The following is a 26,379-nucleotide window of genomic DNA, read 5'->3' on the forward strand; positions in this document are numbered from 1 at the left end:
AAAGGTCTCCATGGGAATTTCCTGAGGGTTGAGGTCATTTCTTATCTTGGGGTGGAGGAGGTGTTGTCGACCGCATCCCCATGGCTCTGCCGTCACGGTTTATAATTTGGCGTTCTCATTTTTTTGTTTGAGGGGTAGATATTTCACTGAAAGAGCAGGAGTGGAACGTCTTCTTGGAAACGTTCTCTTGGGTTGGTGCTCCAGTCATTCCAGTTTTCTGTGATCCAAGGAAGGATCATCCCTGCTTCCCGATTGACTGACGGTCCAGAGAACACAGAAAGAATGGAGGGGAGGGGGGATCTAGAAAAACCTTAGGGGTGATGAAGAGTTATATAGCGACAGGACTAATGTGAAAAAGAAGTCCTGAGTCAGGGATACAGAAACCCTGTGGGAGGAGGGGAAGGATAGGGGGGATTTGTGGAGAGAAACCTGGGGGAAGGGGGGGGATCTTACTGTCTCACCTCAAGACTGGCAAACCGTCCAACGAGACAGTGGCTGTTTAGGGCAAAGGTATAACAAGTGGGAAGGAGACGGTGAGAATTCCTTTGTACAGGACTGGAGTATTAAGTTCAGTTCTGAAGGCCGTACCCTGAAAATAGAGAGTCAGGCTGGAGGAGGTCCGCAGAAAGGCGATCAAAATGGTGCCAGGGTCTGCACAGAAAGCCCCGTGAGGATGTAAATATGAAAAGGCTGGAGGAGAGGAGACTCAGGGGGATATGACAGAGGCATTCGGGTGCCTGAAAGGTATAAATAATGCACAAGGGACGTATTTTGCTGGACAGGAAAGTCTAGAACAGGAGGGGGCAGCTGAGGCTTAAGAGGGTGAGAGTCAGGAGTAGCATCAGAAAATATTTCTGCACAGAAAGGGGGTGGATCCACAGGCACCAGCAGTAACAAAATTCAAGAAAAGCCTCGTGGTGGCTCCTCGTGGGGTCTACGCTATTGCAGGAGGCCGGGCACGTGGCTGGATGGAACGTGTTTCCTGGGTGAAAAGCTGACGACGGGCTGGGCGAGCCCCTTTTTCCTTGGTGGTGCATTCAGTTTGCTGCCTTATGGGCTTCTTCACCCCTCCCCCCCAGCCTGTATCCCCTGTCTGTGCCCATCTGGCAGGTATCCTTTTTGGGTCTGTTTCCTCTTCCCCATCGCCTCTGCCTCTCTCTCCTCCTGGCACCCGCCCTCAGCCCTTGCCCCGACTCCCCCCCCCCCCCCCCCCAATAATACCAGATCTGAGCTTTGATTCCTGGAGGAGAGTTGCTCTCTTTTTCCATAGCCAGAGGAAGGGGTGAAACTTGGGCAGGGCTGGCACAGACCCAAGAGCACCCAAAGCCTTCCTCTTCTTCCCGAGCCCTTGTGGCAGACCTCGTTTGCAGCGAGGCGGAGCTCTCCTAATTGTTTCAGTTTTACTTTTTGTGATGAGGTTCCACCTTCCCCGACACTGCGAAGGGGATTAGGTTCGGGTACTGCGGGCACTTCCCGGCACCCGGAGGGCTCACGACCCTGCACCGCTTATCCTCGGCTCACTTGTCAGGTTCTGCTCTTTAACGCCAGCGGCTTCCTCTCCTCCCGCGTCCCTGCCAAAGGCGCGGGAATGCAGAGGAGCAGGTTGGTGAGGAACCCCCGGCCTACGCCTGCATCCACCCCACGACCCACAGGGAAGGCTTAACGCAGGGAGGGACCAGCTTAATCCACGTCGGTGACCAAAACAAAACAAAACAGGACCGCAGGAACGCCAGGTCCAGTTTCACCTGGTGAGGAAGGAAAGAAATCCGCCTGTTACCCTGTCAGTATCTGTGAGGGCAGACGGACCTCAGGTGATCACTGTGTTGATTTAAAAGAGGCACTAAATTATCCTCTTCTCCACCACCACCACCTCCGCTCCCCTCCAAATACTTCCCCCTCCCCCTCCCCCTTGCTGTGTGCCATTCGGTGATGGCTCCTGACGCCATGGGGAGTTTCTGCACAACGAAAACAGCAAACGCCCAGGAAGCGGGGAATCACCAGCAAATGTTACCACAACCAAGAGGAAGGACACAGATCAGCGGCGCCGAACCTTTGGGACTTGTTTATTTATTTATTTCACTTCCGAGCCCTTGGCATTCGGTGCAAATAGCAGAACCAGGTCCGGAAAGAGTTTGGAGGGATTTATGGAAAGCAAACTAACATAGTAATGACGGCAGAAAAGGACCAAAAATGGACCATCCACGCTGCCCAGCAAGCTTCCTGTGGTAGTGCCTGCCGCGCCGTGCACGTTACCCCCGAGCCTTGTGATAAGGGCTAGTAATAATCACAATCAATCCTGCGTATCAGGACCCCATACCGAAAAAGCCAGGGTCTGTGCTGGCTATTGTCTAAATCCAGTTCCCCTTTTTACACATCCACCCCCCCCCCAACCCCCGCCGTCAAAGTGGAGAGTGAGGTTGCAGCTGCGCCAATAGCTTCAAAGCTTATTGGATAAGGGCAGTGATCCCATGGCTCGAGCAGGTCACCCTCATGCAACCTTTTCCTTATGTCCGTCCTCTGGCCTTTAGGGATCCAAACAGATCAATCACAGGCTGTGTAAGGCGACAGACGGAGGCATCGCCCAGGGTCCAAAGCAGCCCTGGGATCCGACCAGCGGGGCTCGACAGGGGTCAGGCAGATCGCGCACCTTCCCATTCCGAGTGGTCGCTGCTCGCCGGTGTCGGAGAGAAGACGCCGGCCAGGGCAGGGGCAAGGCTTCTGACTGCCCTGTGCGACATCACGTTTTGGCAGCCCTTTCAGTGGTGACTTCCTCTCTTCCCAGCTCCACCCCCACCACCCCGAGACCTCCGCTGCCGCTAACACGTCTGCTGAGCTCCTCGCGAGATGCGCTGGGCGAGGGCCGGGTGCCTGAGCTCGGGGACAGCGAGCTGCCACGAGGCCCTGCCCTTCCCCCTCTCACTTTCAACGTGTGCTCAGGCTGGGAAGGCGATGGGGCCGTGGCACTGCAGAGACTGTGAATAGGCCGCTGCCCACGGCCCAAACCATGTCTGAGCAGCGCGGCAGTGAGGAAAAGAACAGGGCGGCAGTGAGGAGCTAAGGGGGTGCCAGAGCTGGGGGCGAGGGGGGCTGGCAGGAGAGACTTGCTGGAGAAGAATCAGTGAGATGGTGGTGGGGAGAGGGAGAGTGATCTTGCGCCACCCGTGAGGAGGAGCTCTCTAATGCACATTCATAACAAAAGAAAAGAAAGAAATGCACGGGAGCAATTTTCAACAGTGCCCATCTAGATGGAAAGTAGGTGTCTGCCGCCCACAGACTTTGCGCCCCTTCTTAAAGCGGAAGTACGAGCGGCCTCTCCTTTGGAGAACTGGTCCAGGGAAAAATAGCCGGCAAGACTTTCACCTGCGTTGCCTTTAGGCGCCTTTGCTCTTGACGACGGTGCCGTAGATTTGAAAATGGAATCTGCATGCGGTTTCCCCCTCCCCTTATCTCTAACAAAGCCCCGGGCCTGCCTAGTTCTCGCCCACCTAAAGGTGCATGCGTCATTGATCCCTGCACATAATTTTAGTCAAGGAAAGGGGGCAGGGGGGTTCAGTCAATTTACCTCAGCCTAGGGCTTCTGAAAATTGTTCTCAAATTAATTAGAAACTTCCAGTCACATAACTGGATGTTCAAATTGAAAAGTAAAAACCCAAAAGCATTCTTACCGTTCCCTTTTCCCCCCACACCATACTGACCTTACTCCTCACCATTCATCTTCTGGCTTCTCCTCATTCCTTTCCCTGTTTTCTTTCCATTTTCCTTCCTTTTTTTTTCCAGCTCTCCCTCCAGAGCTTCCAGGTTTTTCAGCAGCGACAAACCCTATTGCAGTTATTGATGTATTTATTTATGTGTGTAAGGCTTATCCTAATGCAATGCACCGGTTAGGGAGAGGAGCAAAGAACAAGTTATGGAGGGGTTAGAGCAGCCTGGTGAGGCTTAAGTAGAAACGTTTCCTTTTCCAATTACTGTGGCTGGCAGAGGAAAGGTAGAAGGAGAGATCATGAATTAGCAGTTATAATCTGTCTTTGCTTTCCCTTGCTAAACCCTGGAAATACTGCAGGCAGCTGGCAAGTCAGATCCTATTAGAATTGTAGACCCAAAGAGAATGACATCCAGTCAAACAGAGAAGCCGACATTTTCTGGCAAAAATTCATCTAAATTTAGGTCTGGGATGAATTTTCCGAGATTTAGGCTCCTGGTGTTGAAAATCAGTGCTAAGCACCTAACGTTTTCCCCCAGCCCTAACTCCACTGCCACAGCTGCCCACTTTTTAGGCCTCTTAAATTTAGGGACTCGGACCTAGTACATTTTCAAATAGGTCAATTTAGGAGTCTATCTCCAAAAATTAGGAGCCTAAACCCTTTGAAAATTGGCTTCAAAATGAGTCAAACCTCATAAAAAAAACCCCCAAAGCTTAAAACTCAAAAATAAACAAAGTAATTGTGGAAAGCAGTATTGAAATGCTGGGTGTGCAATTCAATGTTAATATGCTCCAAAGCTGCAAGATGTGAGATGCATTGTAAGGAAAGTTTACAAGTAAAAGTAGTTGACGTGTGCAAAGGTAAAATTGTATTAATTTGTTTTCCTTGCTTTTTTTGTCATCGTGTTTTTAAATTTCGTTTTGGTTAGTTTCGTTTCCCATGTGGAATGCGTTTTTCTGTGCATGCACACTCATGTACATGCATAAAAATATGCACATAAAGTAATAAAATGAATACCTATCCCTACCATGTATATTTTTATAAACAAAATAATAGCAGTATAAGATTGGGAGGAAGGTGGAGAGCACACCAAGACCATGGGCAATACCTTAAATACCATTTAATAGATAAAAAAAGAGCAGAACAGCACAGGATGGGACCAAAAAAGCACATGGTCTGATAAGGATTCCATTGGAATTGGCAGGGAACGTCAGAGCTCAGCACAGCTCGTCATCTTCACACGTGCGACCTTAAGCGATGGGACGAACATAAACTCCATGCAGGGTGATAAAAAGAAACGCGCGACTGTAAATAACCCACGCTGCGGTCATTAATCATTTTAAAAATTAAAGGCACAATTTTCGAGTGCGCGCTTTTTTTTTTCTTTTTTCTAAAACAGCCACCCGACATTTCCAATTACGCCCCAGTTAATTCACCTGGAGCCTTGCTCCGTGCTCTTTCCAATTTTCTAGTTCGATTTTCCAAAACTCTCATCTCTAATGAATCCCATAGGACGGATTTTGTCACAGAACGAGACTGAGGCCCAAACGGGATCTCGCTTGTTTACAGATCTCCGTAGCTCAAACGTCCAGCTGTGACCATCCCACTAGTAGAACGGTTTCCCATAAGGAGATTCCAGGCTAAGCAGTTCCTCAAGCTTTAATCTCTAACATCACTTCAAGGCATTCAGTGCTGGACAGACCTTATGATATAATGGTCTGGCCAAGGAACCGGGATATTATCAACCTGATCGATTTCTGCTTGAGGAGTGGGACCCATAATAACCAATATCTTGAAATCTTGTCACACACTGCATTTACTTATTTTATTTTATATAATTTATATTCCACCTGTGCTAAGCGGATTGCATACATAACATAAAGTACAAAAGTAAAACATACAATTGCTTGCATCTGCTGATCAGGAAAGTTTTATTTGTGGATTCCAAGCGCATTAGATGATCTAGAACAGATACCTAGACCCCTACTTCACGGCAAGATAATATCTAAACTCTAGCAAGCTCTTAGTGCCAAACAATGAGCTGAGGATGTCAGTGAGTTGTCCACAGTTGTTCCAAGATCATTTTCCTAAGTGGTATCTCCAGCACTGAGCACGCCTAGTTGGGATTATTTTTCCCTATGTGCATGCATCACTTTGCATTTGTCCATGTAAAATTTCATCTGCCATCTTTAATGCCCAGACTCCCCATCTGGCAAGGTCCTCCTCTCTCTGGCTTTTATTTGAAGGTTATTCGATATTCCGGATAGGCCTGCGAGTCATGGAAGATAACGAAGGTGGAAGGCGATTCCACCTTATCCACCACGCTGTCAAAGAGGTCACGGCCTGAGGAGGCAGAGCGCGATGGTGCAGCCTTCAGGCCAGCCTGCCCGTGCGTGTACTTCCCGGTTAATACTCGTGCCTGGATTATGACCCGGAGGCCATCGCTGTTCGGCTTGGAATAATTGGGTCCTGTGGAGATTTCAGCATTCACTGCAAAGTAAACTCCACGGCCATGCACTGCAGAAATCACACAAAGAATATTGTTCATAAATCCATATACCCCAGACATGGCTGCTCTTTGATGTCTATGTGACGTGGCTTTAGATATAGGTCTTCTGGGACTGAGTATTCTCTCTCTCTCTCTCCCTCTCACTCTCTCTCTCTCAGGTAAAGTGACTTCAGAGCAGTGGTAGAGCCAGGAATTAGAGCTGAGGCACAGGGAGATAAAGTGACTCCTCACACTCACAAAATCAGTGACAGAACCGGAAAGTAGAGATGATACACAAGGAGATAAAGATAAAGTGACTCTTCCAGTTTCTGTTTCCTGCTGACTCACCTGATCGCTGGTTCAAGCTCCGGTTAAAGCCATGTTCACATATCAACAAAGTGGTTTCCCAACAGGTGCCATGAAACAGGATCCTCTCATTCTGGGTTTCCTGCCCATTCTTCTCCTCCATCTGCTTCTTCCGAAGACTATATGCCTCATAGAGGGGGATACACTGAATCCTTTCAACCTGAAACATGCAAAATGATCCTAATAGGTGCAGATTATCAGAAAATTAAATGAGGCCTGCAATATCCTCTGTGACCACATGGTGTCGCCATTGCACTTGATATGGAAGTAATTTACCTTGAATTCACAAAACAGGGTGCCAGCATTCTTCCACACAGTAAGCCTTTTGAGGTAGGGTCTTCCTTGTGTCCAAGTGACTTGTGTAATCCATAGTATATGTGCCTTGAAATATCTATTTAACTATTACAGCAGTGTATACACTAAACACAGAACAGAAAACCAACTTCAGGACATAACAACATAAATCATGCCATATTGGGTCCATCAAGCCCAGTATCCTGTGTCCAACAGTGGCAATCCAAGTCACAAGTACCCAAACATTAAATAGATCTCAAGCTCCTATTCCTTATTGATTAATAGCAGTTTATGGACTTCATCTCTAGAAATTATCCAAACCTTTTTTAAACCCAGTTACACTAACTGCTGTAACCACATCCTCCTGCAATGAGTTCCAGAGCTTAATTATGCGCTGCATGAAAAAGAATTTTCTCCGATTTGTTTTAAATGAGCTATTTGATAACTTCATGGAGTGCCCCCCCTAGTCCTTAGAACATAACAACATAAGACTTGCCATACTAGTTCAGACCAAAGGTCCATCAAGCCCAGTATCCTGTTTCCAACAGTGGCCAATCCAGGTCACAAGTACTTGGCAGGATCCCAAGGGGTAGAGAGATTCCAAACTGCTTAACCCAAGAATAAACAGTGGATTTTTGCAACTCTCCCTAAATAATTGTTAATGGACATTTCCTCCAGGAACTTGTCCAAACCTTTTTTAAACTCAGCTAGACTAAGAGCTTTCACCACATTCTCTGGCAATGAATTCCAGAGCTTAATTATGCCTTGAGTAAAAAAATATTTTCTCTTATTAGTTTTAAATGTATCACTTAGTAACTTCATTGTGTGTCCCCTGGTCTATATACTTTTCGAAATAGTAAACATCTGATTAACATTTCCTTGTTCCACATCACTCATTATTTTATAGACCTCTATCATATCCCCACTCAGCCATCTCTTCTCCAAGCCTCTTCAGCCTTTCCTCATAAGGGAGCTGTTCCATCCCCTTTATCATTCTGGTTATCCTTCTTCGTACTTTCTCCAGTACAATTATATTTTCTTTGAGATTCGGCAACCAGAATTGTACACAGTATTCAAGGTGTGGTCTCACCATGGAGCGATACAGAGGCATTATGATATTTTCCATTCTATTAACCATTCCCTTCCTAATAATTCCTAACATTCTATTTGCTTTTTTGACTGCTGCAGCACACTGAGCCGACGATTTCAATGTATTATCTAATATGACGCCTAGATCTTTTTCCTGGGAGGTAGCTCCTAATATGGAACCTAACATCGTGTAACTACAGCAAGGGTTATTTTTCCCTATATGCAACACCTTGCACTTGTCCACATTAAATTTCATCTGCCATTTGGAAGCCCAATCTTCCAGTCTCACAAAGTCCTTCTGCAATTCCTCACAATCTACTTGAGATTTAAATTCTCTGCATAATTTTGTGTCAAATGCAAATTTGATCACCTCACTTGTCATATGCCTTTCTAGATCATTTATAAATATCTTAAAAAGCACCGGTCCAAGTACAGATCCCTGAGGCACTCCACTGTTTACCCTTTTCCACTGTGAATACTATTCTCTTTTCCTGTTGTTTTTTTTAAACAGTTTTCTGTCCACAAAAGGACATTGCCTCCTATCCTATGACTTTTAAGTTTTCTTAAGAGTCACTCATGGGGGACTTTGTTGAACGCCTTCTGAAAATCCAAATACACCACATCTACCAGTTTACTTCTATCCACATGTTTATTCACTCCTTCAAAAAAATATAGCGATTGGTGAGGCAAGACTTCCTTTGGGTAAATCCATGCTGGCTGTGTCCCATTAAACCATATCTATATAAATGTTCTGTGATTTAATTCTTTATAACAGTTTCCACGATTTTTCCCAGCACTGAAGTCAGGTTCATCGGTCTATAGTTTCCTGGATTGCCCCTGGAGCCCTTTTTAAATATCGGGGTTACATTGGCCACTATCCAGTCTTCAGGTACAATGGATGATTTTAATGATAGGTTACAAATTAATTGTAATAGGTTTTTAGTTCTTTCAGAACCCTGGGGTGCATGCCATCCAGTCCAGGTGATTTTCTACTCTTTTGTTTGACAATCTGGCCTACCACATCTAGGTTCACCACGATTTGATTAAGTTCATCTAAATCATCATCCTTGAAAACCGTGTCCAGAACGGGTATCTCCCCAGCATCCTCTTCAGTAAACAAAGAATTTGTTTAGTCTTTCCACGATGGTCTTATCTTTCCTAAAGGCCCCTTTAACCCTTTTATCATCTAATAGACAACAAACTTCCTTGCAGGTTTTCTGCTTCAGAAATAGTTTTAAAAGTTTTTATTATGAGTTTTTGCCCCTATGGCCAACTTAATTTCAAATGTTCTCTTGGCCTGCCTTATCAGTGTCTTACATTTAACTTGCTAATGCTTGTGCTTTATCCTATTGTCTTCTGATGGATCCTTCTTCCAATTTTTGAATGATGATATTTATGTTAAAATAGCCTCTCACCTCACTTTTTAACCATGCTGGTAGTCATTTGGCTTTCCTTCCACCTTTCTTAATGTGTGGAATATATCTGGACTGTGCTTCTAGGATAGGATGGTATTTTTAACAATGTCCACACCTGTTGCACACTCTTAACCTTTGCAGCTGCATCTTTCAGTTTTTTCTAACTATTTTTCTCATTTTATCAAAGTTTGCCTTTTGCAAGTGTAGTGCTAGAGCTGTGTATTTATTTACTATCCCCCCTTCCAGTCATTAATTCAAATTTGATCATATTACCTCTTTCACAAAATCCTGCATTCCGCTGAGAATTAGATCTAAAATTGCTCCCTCTCTTGTCAGTTCCTGAACCAATTGCTCCATAAAGCATCTACGAACTTTATCTCTCCAGCATGTCCTAATGTCCTTACCCAGTCAATATTGGGATAATTGAAATCTCCCATTATTACCACACTGCCAATTTGGTTAGCTTCCCATAATTATCTTAGCATTTCACTGTTTACCTCACCATCTTGGCCAGGTGGACGGTAGTATACTCCTATCATTATACTCTTCCCCAACACAATAAGGGATTTCTACCCATAAAGATTCGATTGTGCATTTAGTCTCATGCAGGATCTTTATCCTGTTGTACTCTATGCCATCCCAGACAAAAAGCACCACCCTGTCACCAGGATGCTTCTCTCTGCCACTGCGATATAATTTGTACCCCGGTATAGCACTGTCCCATTGGTTATCCACTTTCCACCATGTCTCTGAGATCCCAATTAAGTCTGTGTCATCATTCACTGCTATACATTCTAATTCTCCCATCTTACTTCTTAGACTTCTGGCATTAGCATACAAACATTTCAAAGTTTGTTTTTTGTTTGTATTTTCATTCTGCTTTTTAATTGATAGGGATAAGTTAGAATTTTTTAGCTCAGGTGAGTTTTTAGTTACAGACACTTGGACTACTTTTCTAATTATTGGAGCCTCACTGTCGGGATGCCCTAATTCTAATGCATCATTAGTATCCTTTGAAGATACCTCTCTCCGAACCATGCGCTGCTGAGCGACTGTCGGCTTTCCCCTTTGTTCTAGTTTAAAAGCTGCTCTATCTCCTTTTTAAAGGTTAGCGCCAGCAGTCTGGTTCCACCCTGGTTAAGGTGGAGCCCATCCCTTCGGAAGAGACTCCCCCTTCCCCAAAAGGTTCCCCAGTTCCTAACAAAACTGAATCCCTCTTCCTTGCCCCATCGTCTCATCCACGCATTGAGACTCCGGAGCTCTGCCTGCCTCTGGTGACCTGCACGTGGAACAGGGAGCATTTCAGAGAAAGCTACCCTGGAGGTTCTGGATTTAAGCTTTCTACCTAAGAGCCTAAATTTGGCTTCCAGAACCTCCCTCCCACATTTTCCTATGTCGTTGGTGCCCACGTGTACCACGACAGCTGGCTCCTCCCCTTGATCACTCTGGTTATAACATAACACCTCCAATACATTGTGCATCCACAGGGCATCTTCCCCAACTTGAGCAGGGACTCACAGATTGAATCTGGTAGTGGGACGCAGACAGGTTGAAGCGTTTCTCCACCGTCTTGTACTCCAGTGAGTCGCGGCTCAGCATTACCATCTGGGCTTTCCTACTGCCAGCAACTTCCTCCCAGAAAGCTGGAAGCCCCTTCTCTGCAGGAGGCAATAATTAAAAATAGACAGGAATTAATTATGCAGCAAAGCACAACTTACAATAATAATACAGTATACTGATAGCACTCTAGTAACAGTTCATTTTCAGATCCCGCCTAAAAAATGTTATTAATGCATGAAAACAGTATGGATCTTCATCAGAGCACCATGGAAACATAACATGATAAACGTAGAGCATGAATATGGCATGGATAGCTGAAGAGTGGATCTTCATCAGAGCCCCATGCAGGTGTCATGTAAAGCATGAATACAGCACAGACAGCTGAAGAGCAGATCTTCATCAGAGCCCCTTGCAGGCGTCGAACTGATACACATAAAGCATGAACACAGCACAGACAGCTGAAGAGCAGATCTTCATCAGAGCCCCATGCAGGTGTCATGTAAAGCATGAATACAGCACAGAGAGCTGAAGAGCAGATCTTCATCAGAGCCCTGTGCAGGCATCACACTGATATATGTAAAGCATGAATACAGCACAGACAGCTGAAGAGCAGATCTTCACCAGAGCCCCATGCAGGCATCACACTGATATAAGTAAAGCATGAATACAGCACAGACAGCTGAAGAGCAGATCTTCATCAGAGCCCCATGCAGGTGTCATGTAAAGCAAGAATACAGCACAGAGAGCTGAAGAGCAGATCTTCATCAGAGCCCCATGCAGGTGTCATGTAAAGCATGAATACAGCACAGAGAGCTGAAGAGCAGATCTTCATCAGAGCCCTGTGCAGGCATCACACTGATATATGTAAAGCATGAATACAGCACAGACAGCTGAAGAGCAGATCTTCACCAGAGCCCCATGCAGGCATTACACTGATATAAGTAAAGCATGAATACAGCACAGACAGCTGAAGAGCAGATCTTCATCAGAGCCCCGTGCAGGCATCACACTGATATAAGTAAAGCATGAATACAGCACAGACATCTGAAGAGCAGATCTTCACCAGAGCCCCATGCAGGCATCACACTGATATAAGTAAAGCATGAATACAGCATAGACAGCTGAAGAGCAGATCTTCATCAGAGCCCTGTGCAGGCATCACACTGATACATGTAAAGCATGAATACAGCATGGACAGCTGAAGAGCAGATCTTCATCAGAGCCCCGTGCAGGAGTCACACTGATACATGTAAAGCATGAATACAGCACAGACAGTCAAATAGTGGGACTCAGGGAAGAAAATGTAAAAGACATACATGTGCAGATCTTCCTCCAACTCTCCTTGCCCATCGTCACCGTGTAGGCTGACAGAATGCCTAGTAAAGCGAATAGTAATAGGGGCCCTGACCTGTTAGTTTCTCCTTCCTCCGAACATGGAAATACTTGTTTTCTTCTGGCACCAGCGCCTGCATGCCCTGAATATTCACGATCATCTCCCTCCAGCCCTGGCACTTCAGGTTGACCTCTGCTAGCCCCAGCTGATAGCCTCGGCTCCAGCTGGCAGCTGTCCAGGGTGCTGAAGTCCTTCAGTGCCTTCTGCTCCTCGTACTGCCACCGGGGCGACAGCCAGGAGCCACTTCCGCTCCGCCTCCTCCTCTGGGGCCTTCAGCTCCCGCAGGGCCCGCTCCACCAGGTCCCTGGCCCTCTCCACCTCTGGCTCCGTGCCCTCCAGTTTCAGGCAGTCCTTTGCCACGCCCGAGCGGCACAGCTGGGGGTGCATTTCCTGCAGGTGGCGCTCGGTTAGGTGCCGCAGGGCCGGGTGTTGGAGGACGTGCTGGGAGTACAGCGAGGCGAAGTGCGTGCCGATGGTCTGGGATGCCCTCCTGAGCGTCTCTTGTTTCTCAGCAAAGAGCTGGAGCTCGGCGGGCTTGCTGGCAGATTTTGCTCTGAGCTGCTGCCAGCTGACCTCGGTGGCCTGGGAGCTTTCACTGGCAGAGTTGGATGTGACCCAGTCAATCACAGCTGCAAGATCAAGGATATGGAACAAGGTTATATATAGTGCTCCGCAGACAAACATCTCCCCAGCCCTTCACCCGCTAAGCTGCTAAAGATTGTCTTTTCTGGATTCTCGGTTTCTGCATTTTGCCAGAGTCTCCCCTGCTATTTTCAGTTTCTAGGAGTCCATCTAATGTATCCGAGTTCCTAACAGAATTGGCAGATTTCCTGCACGAACCCCTGAGAAACTTCCCACAGGGCTCTAAAAAACTTAAGAGCCAGGAGATTCCTCTTGGGACAGGATCCAGATAAAGCTGCCATCCCTGTTCATATTCCAATGGCTTGAGTTCATCCCTGAAATGTCCTTTTTCTGAGATTGCCCAGTAGAGGCGTCAAAGGAAATTGTTTGTAGGTTTGACTGCGTTTTTATGTATTTTTTTTTTATTTTATTTTTGTATTTTTATTGTTATTTATGCTTGAATTTATGTTGTGAATCGCTTAGGAAGATATATTCTGTTAGACGATAAACAAATGCCTTTTACGTGAAATAAATAACATCTTTTTGCCAGGCTCTGTCTAATTTTTTTGTCCCTAGAACATGTGGCAGGGAATAGCAAATCCACTGTAAAAGAACGGATTCCGTGTCCCTTCCGATCTGACGCCCACACCTTCGAAGAGGGAGGCTGGTCTGTGCTCCTTGGGCACGAGCTTCCCCGCAGCAGGACTCCAGCTTGCTCTGGAAGGCGTTGCTGAGTGTTTCCTCATCGCTGACGATCTTTATCAGCGTGAGCCGGGTCAGCCGAGCTGCCGCCGCGGCCAGGGCATCCACCAGGAACCCAGCAGCCTCCGATGGGGGGGACGCCCTCTAAGAGAGAAAGGATACAAACACAGACACCGTTGTTCTTTTGCCATCCCCGCAATAAACGCAATGGGTTCAGGGAATGCTTGCCAGTTCTGGTGTCCTCAAGAACCCCACGCAGGCCTGATTTTCGGGAAATCCACGAAGGATACGCATGAGACGGATTTGCCATGCTCTGCCTCCGTTGCGTGCACACCTATCTGATGCATTTTCAGCAAAACGATGTTTTGCTTAAGGTGATGTCAGACTGAACCGCCGGTGCGGCTGCTTCAGATTTCTTGTGATCCTGCCTGTAATGCAGCCTCCCAGCCACCAGAGGCACCTGTGTTGCTGCTCCTAGCCTCGCTCCAGGCATAGTCTCCATGATCCCATGACTCAGCAGGGCTCAGCCTATTTAACCCTGCCTCTGGCTCTGCTCAAGGCCTTGTCATTGAGTCTCCTTGGCTCTCGCTTGGCCCTGTCCTGCCTTGGATCACTCTGTGGCCTCTGGGCCTTCCAAGCTTGCCTTGCTCTACCTTGTTTGCCTTCTCTGGCCTGCTTTCTAGCCTGTTTCCTTCTGGCTTTTGTGTCCCTTGTTCTCTGTTCAGTCCAGTCCCGTTCTGTCTGTTCCAGACTCCAGTCCTGCTCTATCTTAGGCTCCAGCCTCGCCTCGCCTCAGACTCCAAGCTCCAGGTTGCACTTCAACTCCAGCCACAGTCCAAGTCCTGCTGGTCACTAGACCCCAAGGGCCCAAGCTGCGGAGGAGGTGGCTGGTATAGGCCGAAGATCCTCCGGCTCAGTCTGCGTCTGTCCTGAAGCCCTGTGGGGGTTCACCAGCCCTAGCCGGGCCTTCAGCCATAGCAAGACTGACTTGCTTTGAGCATGGCCGCCAGAGCACCTTTGCGACACTGGAATCTAGGACCCTGGGAGACCTGGGGGCGTGGAGTCCAACGCTGCGCGTACCTGTGTGGCTGATGAACAGGCAGACGGAGCGATATTCCCGTTTGCTGTCGCAGTCTTCGAGGATCTTCTTCAGGGTGTCTTGCTGGCTCAGCAGGCAGATCTGTCTGACGTGGATAATAATTTTACACCTCAGCTTGCCGGGTCCTGTGCACGTCAGCCCGTATCTGTCTTCTGAGAGGGGGAAAAGTAGGTGGAAATCCAGAAAAGGTGAAGTAGATATTAAGGTAACGCTCTGGGTAACCAAGACACATAGACACACATGTAGAGATGCGCACACACACACACACATGCACATGTAGAGACACATAAACACACATGTAGAGATGCACACACACAGGCACGCACACAGACAGACACACACACACACACCCCACCCCACACACACACACGCACATGTAGAGACACATAGACACACATGTAGAGATGCGCACACACACACACATGCACATGTAGAGACACATAAACACACATGTAGAGATGCGCACACACACACACACATGCACATGTAGAGACACATAAACACACATGTAGAGATGCACACACACACACAGGCACGCACACAGACAGACAGACACACACACACACACCCCACCCCACACACACACACACACACGCACATGTAGAGACACATAGACACACATGTAGAGATGCGCACACACACACAGGCACGCACACAGACAGACACACACACACACACCCCACACAGACAGACACACACACACACACAGGCACACACCCCACACGACACCCCACACACACACACACACACGCACATGTAGAGACACGTGGACAGAAATACATAGGCACAGCACCTGGAGGTGCAAGACACTTATATAAAGTGAATGAAAGTTCCCACGAGATACACCGGGTGTTAGGGGGACCCCACAAATGGAGCTTGGGGGAGACTTTTGTTTCTCTTTGCTCTTCATGATGATAAAAAAAAAATGGCCGTCTTCTGTCCCTGCAGATTTCATGGGCAGGGTTTGGGGGGGCTGTATGACCTGCCTCTGACCCCTGGGGAAGTCAGTGGCCAGGCCTGGCATGAGCGTCAGATAAATACAGCAGGGATAGTCTCATAGGCCGGGGGCACGCCAGGCTCAGACTGCCCCCCCCCCCCACCACACACACACACACACAACCAGGATGGAGGGACAGGCCGAGCATGGCCGGCAGGACTGTGGGTTTACAGGACGGGCTCTCACCTTTCCTCCTGAATTCCTGTTGGACCGAGTCTCCAGCGGCAAAGAAGAGAGGAGCTGCGAAATCCACAGAGGTGGAGGTGAGGACCCCCGACAAGGTGGGAGGGAGAAAGCCATCAAAAAGGCAAAATATTGAACTTCCCATCTGTCTGTCTGTCTGTCACATTCTCTCTCCCTCCTCTTTCTCTCTTGCCCTCTCCCTCCCTCCCCCCCGTCTCTGGTGGGTAACTCACAGTCCGTGCAGTCGTAGGCTGAGCTCACGGGATTAATAATCACGTCCGCCTCTTCGGCCTCCACCTTGCCCGGCCTGCTTTCCATGGCCACGTTTCTAACGTGCACACGAGCCGCGCACCCCGACTGCTGGAAGGAATGAAACCTTAAATCTGCAGAGACAAGGCCGGGAAGCGTAAAGTCAGAGGTGAGAGGGGCACCGCAGAGACCCAACATTACCAGCCCCTCCCACCAATCTCCCAGCCCCTCCCAGGATGCAGGGGGAAGCGACCGAGCCCCTTGCCTGGAGGAAGGTTTGAAACGGCCGCCCCTGGGCACAGCGTCCCCCCCCTGGTAGGCGTCGAAGGACACGGCAGGCAGCTCCAGGTGGTTCTGGCCCTTACCCTACAGAGCAGGCCGGCAGCGGGAGGAGCAGAGCCATCCTTCCCCAATCCAAACGTGGGCCCAGGGAGGTCAAGTGATGACCTGCAGGCCGCATGGGGAGGTTAGGCGGCTGCGCAAGGTCACACAGGGAGGCTCAGTAAACCCGCTGCAGGGTCAAGGGGTCGCTGTATCATAGGAAAACGTAGTCAAGGGGCAGGGGGGTGTGGAACCAGGATCACCCGGGATTGGCACAGTTGCAGCGAGGATAACTGATATGTACACGAGCACTTTTAAGGAGCAGTCCTGATCAGGTGGTGGTTCGGGAACCCCCCACGATGCCGGGTATTGAGGTATGGGTTCGATTTCCCAAACTCTCGGCTCGCCTGTGGCTTTGCTTCCTCCTCTTCTTCCTGTGATGTGGGGGGGGGGGGAGGGGTGCCTGATGATGATGATCAGTACGGCAGCGCCCTCCTACCCCATCCATCCCAGTTCACTTAAGATTAGCAAGGGAAGGGCTGGCTGAGTAATCTTGCATCTTACCTCCTGGAGCTGCTGCTGCTGGAGCCTGCAGAGGTTTTGGACAACAAAATTCCTAGAAAGCAGAATGCAATCGTTTAGTTTCTGGACCTAATACCCGTAAGAGCAAGGGCTCTGCCACTGTCTGTCTGTCTCTCGCTCGCTCTCTCTCTGACCTGGGGTCAGGCCACACTCACACAGGGGGCAGCCTCACGGAGGAGAAGAGAACTGGATGCCATTACCTCCCTCACGTCACTGAGCTCTGTCTTTCTGTCCTGTAGCAACACCAGACACTTGTGGGTCTTCAGCAGCAGGGAGAGGTAGCCCTTCCCCTCGCCACGGAAGTAGTGCAGGGCCCCTGGCTTGTCCAGGACCAGGCTGTCGCTGACCAGGCCCTGGAGTCTCCTGGTCACCTCCTCCCTGGCGCGTCCCACGTCCTGCTTCCCTCCTCTCAGCAGCACAGCCGGGGGAGGGGAAGGGGCTGGTCTCCAGGTCACTTTGCCCTGCAAGGAGCCCTCCAAGCCCAGCAGCGTGAGGAGCCGCTCAAAGGACGCTGCCAGGCCGGGGTGAGGGACATCGAGCCTTTCCTCCAGCGGGTCGCACGAGGGCACAGTGGATGCCGGCGGGGGGAGCTCGGCCGGCTCGTCCCTGCTGCTCAGGAATGCCTCCAGCTCGGTGACCACCGTGCGCACGCCCCTGCTGCAGCCCACCACAAGGATGACCGCTGCCGCCCCCACGGGGGTGACCCTGACGTCCACCCGCTTGCGAGGACGGTTCAGCTTCTGCAGCAAGGCGGCCAGGAGCGCCTGCCCGCCCCCGGCTTCGCTCGGCTCCCTCCAGCCCTCGGCCGCGTTCAGGGTCTGGTGGTGAAGCAGGTCACGGAGGACCTCGTCTCCAGCCCCAGCAGGGTCGCGGACGTCTTCTCAATCTGCAGGGCCACCTCCAGCCCCAGGTCCTGGAGGGCCTCTCCCAGAAAGTTTGTTTCGCTCAGCGGGAGCAGGAACGTTAGCTGGCAGCCCGGCACCTCCACCGACTTCTGCACCACTGCTTCCAGGAGCTGTCCGAGGGCGATTTTGGCCAGCAGGACGTCCCTTCGAAGGTCAGGCGGGAGCGGCCGGGGTTCACAGACCACGCCACGCCTGCGCACAGTCGCCCCAGCTTCTCTCTGAGGCGTTTCTCTATCAGGCAGAAGATGTGAGAGCTGGGCAGGAAGGATTCGCTTTTCACTGCTGGGCAGCTCTGGGCACGAGGGCTTTCGGGCACCCCCTCTGCCTCAAAGGAGACCGGTGCTGATGGGGAAAAAAACAGAAAAAAACCAAACCAGAAAATACCACACATTACTTTTTTTTTTTGCCTTGTATGTAAAAAGTACACTGTCCCTTCCCAAAAGAACCTGACAGTCTACATATTAAGGACATCAGAGGAAAGCCACAAAGTTTGCTAAACTCAAAACGCCATCAGATCTCTCTGCAGGCCTTGTTCCTTTCTCCTTTAATACATTTTATTGGGCGGGCTTTTAGTAGGGCAATTAAGCTGGCACAGGAGAACCTGACTTTGACCTGCGTGAATTGCATTTGAATCTTGTCTGGGTGGCAGGGTGGTTAAAGGTCACCGCGGAACTATTGCCCATCTCAAAAGCCTGCTAAAAGGGTTTTTTTAGGCCACAAAAAGTGGTTTGATACTCCATCAATCAGGCCCGTTGACTCGGGCAGTATTTGGCTCACAACCGGATTATTGCAACGCCGTGTGTTATGGTTTTACCTAAAAAAAAAACCCCAAACCTCTGCATTACCTGCAATTGGTCTGGAATGCACGCAGATCCATACTGCACCCTTGAAAGGCACTTTGCACATTCCCCCTCCCTCCCTCCCAATGCCTCTTTTTTTTTTTTTTAACGTGGCCAAATTTGTGCACATTCTGGTTCTGCGCACTTCCTTCTCAGTGGCAGGAAATCCGCTCTGGTGCATTCAGATGGCTCCCACACAAGTAACTTCTTTGCTTGCCTGCCTAGGTCCCAGCTAAAGGCGTGAAGCTTCGCCCCAATATTTTATATTTTATGTGTGCATTTTTACCAGGGCCACACTCACTGTGCTCTAAAATCCCCCTCCTCTCCGAACCAGCCTTCAGCTATCCGGGCTTTACGCCTATCAGTCTGATGCCTGCATCCCCCTGCAGACGTCCTGCCGACGGAAAGCTGCACGGAGCGGCAGGTACCACCCAAAGCAGCTTGCTGGGCAGACTGGACGGACCTCTGGTCTTCATCTGATGTCATTTACTCTGTTACTGGGGCTCTGATCACGATCAGCACAGCAGCGCCACCTCCCTGGTTTACTTAGGTTTTACCTTCAGGACAGTGGCGGTGGTTACAGCAATTGTTATCGCCCCCTCCTCCCCCCCTAATTCTGATAGAGTTCTGATATCATCTTTCCTCACTCCCTAGAGGACGTTTCGTGCATTTCTTTCCTGCAGACTATTTGTATTATTATTGTGCATGGCGGCTGGCACACTTCCTTCCCTGGTTTTGCCCCACAGTGAGGGGCTTATGTCCCATAATATTCCCACAAGGAATAGAGCATTCTCAATAGCCGGACCCCACCTCTGGAACTCCCTCCCATCCAACCTCCGGACACAAAACACCACATCTATGTTCACAAAACTACTCAAAACATGGCTCTTCAAACGAGCATACAAAGATGGGATTGGATAAGCCAACATGTTCGACAGCCACAGCACTTCCCCTACCTCCTCCACCTTGTCCTCTCCTCCATTTCCACACCCTGCCCTCCACCTTGTATATTCTTCACTCTCCTCCTCTTGTTCCCTCCCAGCCCACCCCAACCCCCCCTGCTGTATTTTCCAACACAGCCTCTTCATATTAAAATGTCTTTACTCGTCTAACCCCTCTCGCACATACTACATGTAAATACCCCTCGTTTAATATTATATGTTAAAGTTATCATTTGATTGTTCTCTGTATCTCGTTGTTTAAAATGTAAACCGGAGTGAAGGCCTTCACCAATACTTTGGTATAAAAAAAAAAAAACAAATAAATAAAATAAATAATGTATTTATTTATTTATTTATTTGACATTTTTATATACCGCAATTCGTGTAGCAAAGTTACATATCATTTCGGTTTACATTAAAACAATAATAAGCATATAAGAATGCAATTACATTACAACAAGGGAGTGAACTAGGATAAGAGGGGAAAAAGTCTGATGGATGTTAGTGAGGAAACTAGTAGTTGTTTGGCTTTAATCAAATGCTTGTTCGAATAGCCAGGTTTTTAGTCTCTTTTTGAAAGTGTTTGGGCATTGTTCTTGTCTTAGTTCTGGTGGTATGGAGTTCCACTCTTTTGGGCCTGCTGTGGATAAAGCTCTTTTGTTTAGAGAGGATTTGCAGTGGAAGGGGGCGTGGCTACAGCCTGGAAAGGATCCCATGAGAGCAGTGGCGGCCATATTTAAACTGGAACCTGAGGGATTATTTCTGCACGCCTTTTTGGCTAATTTTGAGAAGCATCAGTGAATGGATCCAGGGGGAGAGAGACAAGAAGGTCTGCGTCGTTCACATTTCACCTGAATTTTCAAAGTGGTTACTTTGTACGTTTTAGGCTGATTTGGGTGAGGACTTCTGGGACCATTTTGCTGGTCCTTTTCATGGAAGATGGGAGAAGATTGAAACCTATGTCTTGGGGACCTCATCACCGAGTTACCTGCTGAGATGCTGGGCTTGTCACAAGAGGACGGGACCAAATCAGCTCCCGCAGAGTCTTCTATGGGTGCCATAGGCATCACCTGGACTACAACTGGCTCTTCGGCGCCGGACACCTTCATCTGGTGGCATTCCTTGCTTAGGACCCTTTCCTGGTCTGAAGGAGAAGAAGCAAAAAGGGGAGGGAGCTATAATGAGGAGTAGGAGAGGGAGTGAGCGGCCTGGTTGTTAGAGAGCAGGGTTCAAATTCTTCTTTCAGTGACTCTGTGAGTGACCCCCCTGAGGGAGTCACTTTATCACCTTGTGCCTCAGTGCTAATCCCAACTCTGTCATGTCTATTGCCTCTTCGTGTGTGATTCTGGGGCGTCGCTCAATCTCCCGCTACCTCTGCTCTAGTCCTCGACTCTGTCACTGCCTCTCTCTGTGTGTGACCCTGGGGAGTCACTTTATCTCCATGTGCCTCAGCTCTAATCCCCGGCTCTGTCACTGACTCTCTGTGTGTGACCCTGGGGAGTCACTTTATGTCCCTCTGCCTCAGTTGTAATCCCCGGCTCTGTCACTGACTCTCTGTGTGTGACCCTGGGGAGTCACTTTATGTCCCTCTGCCTCATTTGTAATCCCCGGCTCTGTCACTGACTCTCTGTGTGTGACCCTGGGGAGTCACTTTATGTCCCTCTGCCTCAGTTGTAATCCCCGGCTCTGTCACTGACTCTCTGTGTGTGACCCTGGGGAGTCACTTTATGTCCCTCTGCCTCAGTTGTAATCCCCGGCTCTGTCACTGACTCTCTGTGTGTGACCCTGGGGAGTCACTTTATGTCCCTCTGCCTCAGTTGTAATCCCCGGCTCTGTCATGTCATTGCCACTCCATGTGGGATCCTGGGGCGTCGCTCAATCTCCCGCTACCTCTGCTCTAGTCCTCGACTCTGTCACCGCCTCTCTCTCTCTCTCTCTGTGACCCTGGGGAGTCACTATGTCCCTCTGCCTCAGTTATAATCCCCGGCTCTGTCACCGAACACAAAGGTCTGAGCCAGATCTGGAGTTTAGGGTATCTGCATGGATTTTCATGAAATCTATTTGAGATGAGTCTCGAAGCCCCAGCCAAGGCAGATGGGTTGGGGGAGTGTAAGGAGCAAGGGGTGAAGGGAGGGGAGAAGAATGAGGATTTAATTATTTACCTTTCTGGGGGTGAGCTCAAGGTGGGTTACAGCCAGATACGGTAGATGGTTCCCTGGCCCAGAGAGCTTACATTCTAAGTTGGTACCTGAAGCAATGGATGGTGAAGCAACTTGACAACTTGACATCTCTGATCCTGGAGTGCCGCAAAGAGGTTTGGTTTTCAGGATATCCATAATGAATATGCATGAGATGTTATTTGCATGCACTGCCTCCACTTTATGCAGATAGATGCCATGGGTATTCATAGTGGATATCCCTGCTCCACCCGACCACTAAGACATTCCCAACTGTTCTGCGAATCAGGAAAGAAAAAAAAAAGGCAGGCGGCCCGTGAAAAGAAAGTGGTTTGCCCTGGGTGTGAGGGGCAGAAAGGTGGAGATTTCCCCCACGGACGAGGTTCCTAGGAAAATCAGGACTGCATGCATAGAATGGGGAAGAGGCAGGACTGGCTCACTGGGGGGGGGGAAGCCGGCTGCCCTAGCAGAGAGTGAGAGCCCAGGGAAGGGGGGAGGGGTGGCTCGTGGACCTCCAGCTGATGAGGCTTTGAAGGAGCTGGCGAGGACTCCAGCAAGGGAGAAAGGAAAACCTGTGCATGTTAAGTTGAGGAAGGGCAGGAATGAGAGAGACGCTGTCTGTTGCACAGGAGATTTTCCGGGCTGGACCCATCGCACACTGATTTCAGTATTATTATTATTATTATTTTGTGAAGTTTAGGGCAGGATGGTGGCAGGAAATGTTCAGCTTGTGCCTGGCCACAGTTTGATAGCAGGGCTGATCTTTCGCTGTCCCCTCTAAACACTAGGCCACTCCTCTTCCTTTCCTCAGACTGCATCCTGCTTAAAGACGGGAGGGGCTGGTCCTCCCCCCCCCCCCCCCCATCACCACTCCCCTTACCTCTCTTGTCTTTGGAGCTGGTCCTCTCCCCCCCCCCCCCCCCCATCACCACTCCCCATACCTCTCTTGTCTTTGGAGCTGGTCCTCTATCCCCCCCCCCCATCACCACTCCCCTTACCTCTCTTGTCTTTGGAGCTGGTCCTCTCTCCCCCCCATCACCATTCCCCTTACCTCTCTGGTCTTTGGAGCTGGTCCTCTCCCCCCCCCCCATCACCACTCCCCTCACCTCTCTGGTCTTTGGAGCTGGTCCTCACCCCCCTCACCACCACTTTACCTTCCTTGTCTCTGAAAAGCCTCAGGTTCTTGGCGACGTCCCCCTCCCCCGGGGTCCCCGGTACCCTGGCGCGGAGGCTGTAACCGCCTCCTGTCCCCTCCATCGCCCTCGCCTGCTGACGGAAACCTCTTTTGCACTGGCGAGGGAGGAAAAGGGAGAGCTCTGAGCGGCCTCTTTCACTTTCAGTCTGCAAGAATCACAGGAAAGGAGGCTCCTGCATCACGGGGGGGGGGGGGGGTTAACAGCCTCATCTCCATGGGATTTATATGTGATGGGCGCTATCGGCTACGCATTTGTTTGGGCGCGCGTTGTGGATGCACTAACCTATTGCATCAGGTGCTAATCCAGCGCATGCAAAACGTGCGTCCAACCACGCGTAAGCCTGTGCGCCAGGCTGGGCACATTTTATTCCTGAAGTAACAGAAATGTGCACACAACCGTGCGTTAGCATGTGTGCACACATTAGCAGGCCTGCCTGCAAATCCCATGTCAATCAAGGCATTAGCTATAACCCTCCACCCCCACCCCGTGCAGAGAGGCGCAGAGGTTTAACCGGGGTTTTCTTAATCCTGGAAATTTGACTCCTGCTTAGTGGTGGAGTGAAGTTTCCGGGGCTGGCGTTAGTCTGCGGGGATTACCCTGGAGCGTGTGGTGTGGGGGAGTCCTCTGCATAAAACGTGTTTTCCGTGCACAGCTTTGGGGGAATGCACCTATTTTAAACTCCTGATGCTTTTAGTTTACCATCAGCTCAACGCAGCGCGAGTTGACTCTTTGGGGGTAATTTTCAAAGGAGTTACGCGCATAAATGTAGCTACTATTGTAGCAATTTTCAAAAGCCATTTACTCACGTAAAGTGCACTTATGCGAATAAATCCTATGGACGATTCAATGGCATATATTGTAGCAATTTTCAAAAGCCCACTTACTCGAGTAAAGTGCATTTACATGCGTAAAACCCAGTTTTACGCATGTAAATGCTTTTTAAAATCAGACCCTTTGGTTTTACATTTTAGCGCACGAGTAAAGAAAATGCACACTGAAGCTCGGCGCACATTTCATCACTCCCTACTCACTGCATCGGTGCCCGAGAAAAAGAAATAAGGAAAGAGGGACAGAAGCAAAATTTAAAGAAAGAGGAGATTTACATTTCCCAATGTTGAAAAAGAAAATCTCAGAAGAAGGAGCAGGAAGAACCTCATCTAACCCTGGGGGAAAGAGGAGAAATGGTAGCCAGAGCAGCAAAATCTGTGGGACCCTCTCACCGGGCCAGAAATGTGTTCTGAGCAGAGGCAATTCGGACCAGCACACGGACCCGGGAACCGCCTGTGGGGTTTTCTCTTCCGTGCTTTGTAATTCCTTCTCCTTTTACCACTTTAGCTGTTACTTCGGCAGCAGGTGGACCGTCAGGGCCGGAAAGGTTCTCGGATCCTGGACTTAAGGGACAGGGAACGAAACTTGTACAAAATGGCAAAACAGTGCGCTCAGCCCAGCGCATATCCCTGCGCGCATTTCGGATGCGCTAGAATAACCCCCCCATGCAATAATGGGAGTAGCGCGACCAAACCAGCGCATAGCTAATGACGCTCATCACATGTAGATGAGGCTCTTAGCTATTACCCTCCCCCATGCAAAAAAATCACCGTGCGCCCGGGGCGCATGTTTTAACCTGCAAACATTAACGCCAGCCCCGGTGCCGACCTTAAGGGCTGAAGCGCCCCCAAAGCTCCACGGAAAAGCAAACAATCCAGCTGTTCTGTGGGGTCCTCCTACTTAACATCGTTGCAAAACTAAGTAGGAGGAACCACAGGAAGCGGCATCCTGGGGAAAAAAAAATCCCGGTGGCGGTCAAGTTACGGAAACAAAACACGAGCGTCCATTTTCCAACCTCGCTGCACAGCCACTTCTCCTGGGCGCCCGATGCTCGGGACGCACAATTTATCTCCAACGCGTCCTTTTAAGCTCAGCGGCTCGTTTGTCTATTGCACCGGGCGCCCAGTAGAGGGGGCTGTATGTGCGCTGAAAAAAACGGGCGCCCACTTGTAAAGGGACCAGCAGAGAGACATTACCCTGAGAAGGAGAAACCTGGGACCTGATGGTCAAGAAAGACCACCAAGCCCAGCATTTCCCCATTTCTTGTTGCAGTTCTGCAGCATCTCTTTGATTTGGGGCTTTACAGCTAAGGATCTTCTGGGCTTGTCCCAGGTGTTCTTGAATTCGGTTCCTGTTTTTGCCTCCACTATTGGTGACCTCTTCATTGACAGTGGAGGCAAAAACAGTGGCCTAAATATTCTTTTCTCAGTCCACCTTGCTGGGAGGGGTTGACCCCAGGGCCTTGATTAGAACCCGGAGGCGGAGTCCCCTGTTGCCTGTCTCAGAAGAGTTGGGGTGGGTGCTCCGTGCAACCCAAGATGGCTTTCCTTCTGATTCTGCACCGCAGGGGCAGGAAGCCCAGCTTTTTCCACTCCCTCTGTCTTCAGAGCAGGGGAGAGGAACAGTTCTGTCTTTCCAGCATCTCTTACGGCCAATACTGCCGCATTTGGAGGATTAAATCGTGTGTTCTCGGGCGAGCAGGGAGGGGGGAGCTCTCAGGGAAGGAGGAGGTTGGTTTCCGCACAGACTGGGAACCTCCCTTAGGGGTAGATTTTCAGACGAGCGCGAACAGCCTACTTTTGTTTGCGCTCCAGGCGCAAACAAAAGTACGCTGGATTTTAGTAGATACGCGCGGAGCCGCGCGTATCCACTAAAATCCTGGATCGGCGCGCGCAAGGCTATCGATTTTGTATAGCCTGCGCGCGCCGAGCCGCGCTACCTCCCCCCGTTCCCTCCAAGGCCGCTCCGAAATCGGAGCGGCCTTGGAGGGAACTTTCCTTTGCCCTCCCCTCACCTTCCCCTCCCTTCCCCTACCTAACCCACCCGCCCGGCCCTGTCTACACCCCCCCCCTTACCTTTGTCGGGGGATTTACGCCTCCCGGAGGGAGACGTAAATCCCCGCGCGCCAGCGGGCCTGCTGCGCGCCGGGCCGCGACCTGGGGGCGGGTACGGAGGGCGCGGCCACGCCCCGTACCCGCCCCCAAAACGCTGCCGACACGCCCCCGGAACGCCGCGACGACCGGGCCCGCCCCCCGACACGCCCCCGACACGCCCCCCTCCGAGAACCCCGGGACTTACGCGAGTCCCGGGGCTCTGCGCGCGCCGGGAGGCCTATGTAAAATAGGCTTCCCGGCGCGCAGGGCCCTGCTCGCCTAAATCCGCCCGGTTTTGGGCGGATTTAGGCGAGCAGGGCTCTGAAAATCTACCCCTTAC

General features: G+C 49.9%; 2 protein-coding genes across 2 annotated transcripts; both read right to left on the reverse strand.

Annotated features, from left to right (window-relative positions):
• Positions 1-5,613: 5,613 nt before the first annotated feature.
• On the reverse strand, positions 5,614-12,538 carry LOC115078646 (protein mono-ADP-ribosyltransferase PARP15-like). Its single transcript, XM_029581589.1, has 4 exons — positions 12,322-12,538; positions 10,872-11,011; positions 6,538-6,715; positions 5,614-6,218 (listed from the first exon to the last, which is right to left on the reverse strand). The coding sequence occupies exons 1-4, from the start codon at positions 12,404-12,406 to the stop codon at positions 5,938-5,940; spliced, it is 684 nt and encodes a 227-aa protein (XP_029437449.1). The 5' UTR covers positions 12,407-12,538; the 3' UTR covers positions 5,614-5,937.
• On the reverse strand, positions 12,406-17,937 carry LOC115078645. The gene is made up of 6 exons (XM_029581588.1): positions 17,261-17,937; positions 17,043-17,094; positions 16,142-16,291; positions 15,912-15,965; positions 14,710-14,880; positions 12,406-12,935 (listed from the first exon to the last, which is right to left on the reverse strand). The coding sequence occupies exons 3-6, from the start codon at positions 16,224-16,226 to the stop codon at positions 12,442-12,444; spliced, it is 804 nt and encodes a 267-aa protein (XP_029437448.1). The 5' UTR covers positions 16,227-16,291; positions 17,043-17,094; positions 17,261-17,937; the 3' UTR covers positions 12,406-12,441.
• Positions 17,938-26,379: the final 8,442 nt, after the last annotated feature.

This window comes from Rhinatrema bivittatum, chromosome 16 (assembly GCF_901001135.1).
Source record: "Rhinatrema bivittatum chromosome 16, aRhiBiv1.1, whole genome shotgun sequence".
NCBI lineage: Eukaryota > Metazoa > Chordata > Amphibia > Gymnophiona > Rhinatrematidae > Rhinatrema > Rhinatrema bivittatum.

What these genes read in the sequence shown, in the direction of transcription:
- LOC115078646 (XM_029581589.1), bottom strand. Translation starts at nt 12,406, where the DNA reads ATGATCGTGAATATTCAGGGCATGCAGGCGCTGGTGCCAGAAGAAAAC. An exon ending in CCCACTACCAGATTCAATCT is followed by an intron (nt 6,716 to 10,871) that starts GTGAGTCCCTGC and finishes TGCATGTTTCAG; the next exon opens with GTTGAAAGGATTCAGTGTAT. An exon ending in GAGCTTGAACCAGCGATCAG is followed by an intron (nt 6,219 to 6,537) that starts GTGAGTCAGCAG and finishes TGATTTCTGCAG; the next exon opens with TGCATGGCCGTGGAGTTTAC.
- LOC115078645 (XM_029581588.1), bottom strand. Translation starts at nt 16,226, where the DNA reads ATGGAAAGCAGGCCGGGCAAGGTGGAGGCCGAAGAGGCGGACGTGATT. An exon ending in ACAGGAATTCAGGAGGAAAG is followed by an intron (nt 14,881 to 15,911) that starts GTGAGAGCCCGT and finishes TCCCCCTCTCAG; the next exon opens with AAGACAGATACGGGCTGACG. An exon ending in CCTGTTCATCAGCCACACAG is followed by an intron (nt 12,936 to 14,709) that starts GTACGCGCAGCG and finishes TTGATCTTGCAG; the next exon opens with CTGTGATTGACTGGGTCACA.